Source organism: Rhinolophus sinicus, chromosome 3 (assembly GCF_057876585.1).
Source record: "Rhinolophus sinicus isolate RSI-liver-muscle chromosome 3, RSI-T2T, whole genome shotgun sequence".
Taxonomy (NCBI): Eukaryota; Metazoa; Chordata; class Mammalia; order Chiroptera; family Rhinolophidae; genus Rhinolophus; species Rhinolophus sinicus.
In genome coordinates, this window is record NC_142503.1 from 132,713,194 (window position 1) to 132,719,217 (window position 6,024).

At 48.1% G+C, this 6,024-nt stretch overlaps 1 protein-coding gene across 1 annotated transcript; it reads right to left on the reverse strand.

Moving 5' to 3' along the window:
• Positions 1 to 556: 556 nt before the first annotated feature.
• Positions 557 to 4,044, reverse strand: GJD2 (gap junction protein delta 2). Its single transcript, XM_019725569.3, has 2 exons — positions 3,241 to 4,044; positions 557 to 2,161 (listed from the first exon to the last, which is right to left on the reverse strand). The coding sequence occupies exons 1-2, from the start codon at positions 3,309 to 3,311 to the stop codon at positions 1,267 to 1,269; spliced, it is 966 nt and encodes a 321-aa protein (XP_019581128.1). The 5' UTR covers positions 3,312 to 4,044; the 3' UTR covers positions 557 to 1,266.
• Positions 4,045 to 6,024: the final 1,980 nt, after the last annotated feature.

Consider the following 6,024-nt stretch of genomic DNA (forward strand, 5'->3'; position numbering starts at 1 on the left):
CACAGAGTAGATGTGAAAAGTTCAGTATGGCACTTAAATAAATAAGAACAAAGAGAAAGAAACATATTCACAGTCCAAAGCAATAGGTTTTGAACCTTTGGTATATGTCTCAAGCATCCGTAAACACATGTTAGCCAATAGTGTTTAGTTCCAGATTTCTTAAGCCAGTGATTGTGCGTGTATGTGTGTGTGTGTGTGTGTGTGTGTGTGTGTGTTTCAAAAATAACCGATAAAATAATAAATAGAGATTGACATAGGCTGATTAAGGTCTCTGGTGTGAGCACACAGGTAAATTCAAATCATGGCAAAATGAAGTGCAGCTGTTGCACAAAAAACTATATAAGAAAATGAATGAAATACACTAATTAGAAATTCTGTGGCTCGCTCGGTTAGACACCCTTGATATTAACTATATATATATATATGCTATCCAAAGTTCACTAGCTGGAAGGCAGAAATATCCCAAAGCTCATAACCACATGCCTAGCAGTGCAACGACCATCTTGCAGAAGTGTTATAGTTGCATATTGCAGTTCCCTCCCTCCCACCCAACCCCTGCCCCTTATAAACAGCACCAGTGCAGTTTGAGTTAGAAAATGGGAAATAATGAGACATTCCTAAGGTTTTTCATAGTAACTAAGGGCCATTCAGATGGGGCTCTAATGCAAACCTTTGTCATGACCATTTTCCAAAATCACCCCATGTAATTCCCTCTAGCTTGTGGACAAACCATACTAGGTCTACTGTAAGGCCAGATTCAGAAAGAAAAACTGGCATGCTATCCTGGGTTGAGGGAGAGGGGCATGCTGATGGAGGAGATACAGAAAGGACACCTCAAGGACGTTTGTCCTGCAGCCCAGGATGAAGGGATGTGTTGAGATAGGTCACACATTTTGTACCAATGAAGTATTTGACTCATGCCATTCACCAGGATACAGAGCTCAGCAGAGCTAAGTCCTACTTGGTATCTGTGCAAGTCCACTGTTATCAAGATCAGATTGCGCCATAAAAGAAAAGGTCCCAAAGAAGCCCAACTCATCCATCTCATCACTCTACCCCATTGTCTCCGTGGAAACAGTGACGTGACATGTAGTAACTGTTCTACTTTCTCTCCTCTCCCACTGATGCAAGATCTTCTCTTAACCAGTCTTATCCTGTATCTCAATGGTGAGAGTCACATAAATGAGGGCAGATACAGCCACTCTTGAGCAGTCATCTACCTCGGGGCTAGTTGTTATCCCCTAGGCCTTCCCAAAACCTGTCCCTTCACACATAAGCAGAGTCACTGGACTGAGTCCTGCCAAAGTTGGGCACACTGACCCGGGGCAGGTCCTTGTTGCGAATCTCATAGACTGACTTCCTCTTGGCCTGGGCCCCTCGTACCGCCAGCTTGATCTTGCGCCACCCCAAGTGGTTGAGTTCAGCCAGGTTAAGCACAACGCAGATGCCACTCACAGCAAACATGAACACTAGAAAGACAGTCTTCTCAGTGGGCCGGGACACATAACATTCCACCTCCTTGATGCAGGGGTAGCGGTCACACTCATACAACCCCGGGACGCTGAAACCATAGAGAAAGTATTGGCCCACCAGAAACCCAATCTCCAAGGCATTCCGGAACACCACTTGGATAATGTAGAAGCGGGAGATGCCTTCCTGCCTCCGGAGCTTGGATCGTGCCGCGGTGCGCAGCCCTGATGGGTGTGGGGTCAGCTCCTTCACCTCTAAACAATCTGGCTCCATCTCTTTGCTGGTGTTCTCTGTGTTCTGCAGCACCCCATTGACAATGGCATTTTGCAGCTTCTTATCTTCTCGTTTTCCACCACCACTGCCCCCACCCCCAGTTCCTCCAGGAACCCCCATGGACTCAGGGGGGTCTCTGTCCAGGGCTAGGAAGACGGTAGAGTAGCGGCGTTCTCGCTGCTTGGCGGACTGGTGCACAGAGTAGGTGATGAAGCAGAGACTGGGGGTACACACCATTATGATCTGGAAGACCCAGTAACGTATGTGGGAGATGGGGAAGGCACGGTCATAGCAGGCCTGGTTACAGCCGGGCTGCAGGGTGTTGCACACAAACATGGTCTGCTCATCATCGTACACTGTCTCCCCGACAATGGCCACAATGAGGATCCGGAAGATCACCACCACAGTCAACAGGATCCTGAGCAGGGGGAGAGGGAGGGAGAGAGGTTCTCGTGGGCTGACTCACTGACTAGGAAACCCCTGCTCCTCCCTCCCCTGCTCTGCTCTGGTGTTTACCGGTCCTTCGCCTGGGGAGCTGTCCATCCTAGTGTGGTACTGAACTGGGGACCTGGGAAGCCTTTGTCTCTTCCTTTCTGGCTGGCTGTTGGTATCCTGGAACACTTCGTATTACAGGGATCTCAGATAATATAATTAGTATAGTATAGTATAGTATAGTATAGTATAGTATAGTATTGTATAATATAATAGTATAAATATACATATCCATACACTGGACATAGTACATTTGCCACAGATTTCATCTGTGTATATGGAATGTACAAAGGCACAAAACACACTTTCACTCTGGACATGGCAAATGTACACGGAATATCTGAACAGAGTATGTTTCAAAGTCTACACAGAATGTGTATATAACTACTCCAACTGGATGTTTATCCTCAATATGAATATTGAACTTAATGCTTTACATAAACAGATAGCTATGAATATATATGTTATATATATACATATATATATATATATATATATATATATATATATATGTATATATATACACACAAATTGAGTGTGTGGATTCCTGACACTGTAAGTTTAAATCATTTAACTTAATACATTATTTGTTGGGGGAAAAAATACATCTGCTCCAAAGAGCAAATCCGTCTTGCCATTTGCCCTTCTCTGTCCAAATACAAGCCTGCCTTCCTTATAGATTCTATTTAGGGAACCGGATGGAGATTGGTTCTGACTGTGGAGAGTGGGGGGGGGGACCACGACTGAGCCAACAACTCCTTTTCCGTTGGGAAAAGAGTGAACCCCCCGGTGGTGCTTCACAGGGAGGGGATGGGGGCACTGAGCAGGAGCAGCTGGAGGAGGGGGACATCGCTGGGCATCGGGTAATCCCTCAACGCCGGGAACGCAGGCACATGGACCAAGGGCGATGGGAAGGGGCAGAGGATGGGCTGGGGGCAGTTGGGGCTCGGTCTGGACGTGAGAAGGGACTCCCGCGCCGCCCGACGGATAGCTCCGCGCCCTTACCTCCCGATCATAGTGGAGTGCTGCTGCACCGCGGCTTCCAGCAGCCTCTCCAAGATGGTCCATTCCCCCATCGCTGTGCATCCGGAGGCAGCAGACAAAGACAGGGCAGCACCGGGCACGTTCCCGCTCTTGGCCCCTCCCTGGGCCGCACCTCCCCGCTGGGAGCGAATTGCCCCCCGATTAAAGAAGCAAACAAATTTTTTTAAAAAAAATCCACGCGTCCCCTTTCCCTTTTATTGTACTAAAAAGAGGGAAATGGGGAAAGAAATCCAAGCGCGCCCCGACTGATGGGACAGCTGGCAAGGTCCGAAGAGCCAGCACAACCTCCGGCGCCGTCTGGGGGTCAGGTCTTGAGCCCGCGGGTGCCAGAGCGAGGGGCGGGGCGGGGATGGCAATGTGCAGGTCCCCGAGCTTTCACCCGCGCGAGAGAGCTCTCTGGGCGCCACTCACCCCGGGGGTTGGGGGCCCGGAAAGGGTCCAGGCACCAGCCCCCGCACCTGGCACTTCAGCGGCACTGGGCGCTGCCGCACTGACACCTGCGAGGCCAGGGCGGAGCGCGCGGAGCAGGCTGCGGGGCTCAGGCATCCGCGGCCGCCGCCTCTAATCCCCCCTTAAGTAGTCTCCGCCTGCGTCACGCCAGGTCGGCGAGCAGAGCGCGGCGTGCGGCTGTTGCTGCGCGCCGGAGCCAGAGGGGCCGGGGACGCGCGCAGGGGCAGAGGGGGGCAAGAGTCCTGGGGGCCCGGCAGGGAGTGGGGCGACTTCGAGAGAGAGGATCCTAGTGCCCCTCGGGGCTTCTCGGGGCTCCCAGGTAATCTCACCTGACCGCCAGCCCCCTGCAGGAGAAGGGGGGAGCCTGGAGCAGACGCATGGGTGAGAGGGGAGGGGCATGAGTAAGTAGTTTGGCTTCTGTACTTGGCAGCCCTCACCTTTTGCTTTTTTTCTTTGGGGAGACAACTGAAATTCTCTCTCTGAATGGAGATGCTGGTTGGAAAAAGGTGAATGGGGGCGACAATAGGATGCTTCTAAATCTCCCTTGAAGAGCACTGCTTGGCTGAGAGTAAGTCTGCAGTTCAGTGCCTCCTTGGATCCCATGCAGGGGTGAGGAAAGCTTGATGAGAGTCTATTTAGGCTGAAGCCGAAATGCAGGTATGAGGCTCGCTCAGAGGATGGAGGTCTGGGCACAAGCCTGTACTTAAGAGGTGCCTAGCATCTGTGTCCCCCTCAGCGCAAACCCAGAAGCTCTGCTATATTATTTTTAATTAATTTTTTTACTCATAGGGAGAAAGAGGTACTTCTCAGGTAAACTGTGGTCGAACCTGAAGTTAAAGAGGCCCAGTATTCTGCTGGCAGAAACAACCTCTCACAACCTCACCCTACCTCCACTTTCCTTATCCAGCCTTGGCTTTCTCCCCTCGACCAGAAGATCCTGGTTTCTGTTTTTAAATTTACATTTTTGTTGTCAGTTCTGTCTAGACCAAGTGCTTAATTGGTTTCCAGAAACTGAAACAATCACACCAGGCTGCTAATTAGCTCAGGGGTCAGTATGAGGAGACAGTAGTTGGGAGTGTTTCATATAAGTGTACCCAAAGCACAATGGGTAAGTCATTGTCACCCTTTAGAAAATACAAGTGCGAACAGTTTGCTAATTCACTCTAGGGTTATAATGAAGTCTTAATTATCCACCAGGATCATAGCACAGAGGTGTATTATATAAGCCACACTGTGATGAGCCTTCAGTTCAAGAGCAACCAAGGTGGTTGGGTAGACGGTAGCTCCAGGACCAGAAAGAAGGAAGGGTCCGTGCCACAGGCTTGCGTCCATTCACAGTACACTTCTGCATAAAATGCAGAGTTTAAAGGCACAACCAAGCTTTGGTGTGAGAGGAATCAATGACATATCTCCTAGGCCTGACACCTTTACCCCCAAGGAAGCAGCTTTTCACTGCAAAGAAGTAAAAGAGCCCACTAAAAGTGAAGAAAGGTATAGGGTGTAAATGGAACATTAGGGCTAACTCAGGCACTTTTTCTTTCATGTTGGGCAGGGAGGAGATGAAAAACGGAGATGGGTGGATATTCTATTATCCAATTGCCTTCCAGATGGAATGTTGATCCCCCAACACAGACTGGGTGTATTTTCTCAGACTCACCCCCTGCCCCTTTAAGGCTTTGGCTCCCTGTCTTCCCTCCTTTTCTGGTAGATGCTTTTGGAGTAAAGGATCTCAGACAAGTAGTGGATGAGTGAGGAAGTCTCACAGAAAATCTGTTTAACATCTTTAAATGTTGCAAAATAGGCTGTACAACTCAAAATCATTATGTTCTATGCATGTGGCATTCCCAAACCCTTCAAGGTGATATCCTAAGACCATAGATTGCAAGAAATACATTTTAAATATTCTTGTAATGCAGTTTTCAAGTACAAGGCTATGATTACATTACTGATCGTTAGTTTATTATTTTGAAATGTACTTTAGTATGCAATACAGATTCAACATACGAACATATGTATATATAACACACATGTATAAACACACAAAAGCACCTATACATAGAACCTATATTTTAAAAGACTCATCTGTTAAATTTCGTAGGCTGTTTTTAGATAAAAATCTTATTCTCCCCACCACACCTTGGAAACAATAAACTATTTTTTTAAATCACTCATCAGTTGTTTTACACTTACAATGTTTTCTTTCCTTGGGAAAGTGGCCCAATCAATGCCACTTTCAATTAATAATGTTCTCTGGTGGTGCTGCATTAAATATGAAAAGGTTCTATGTGGGGTTGG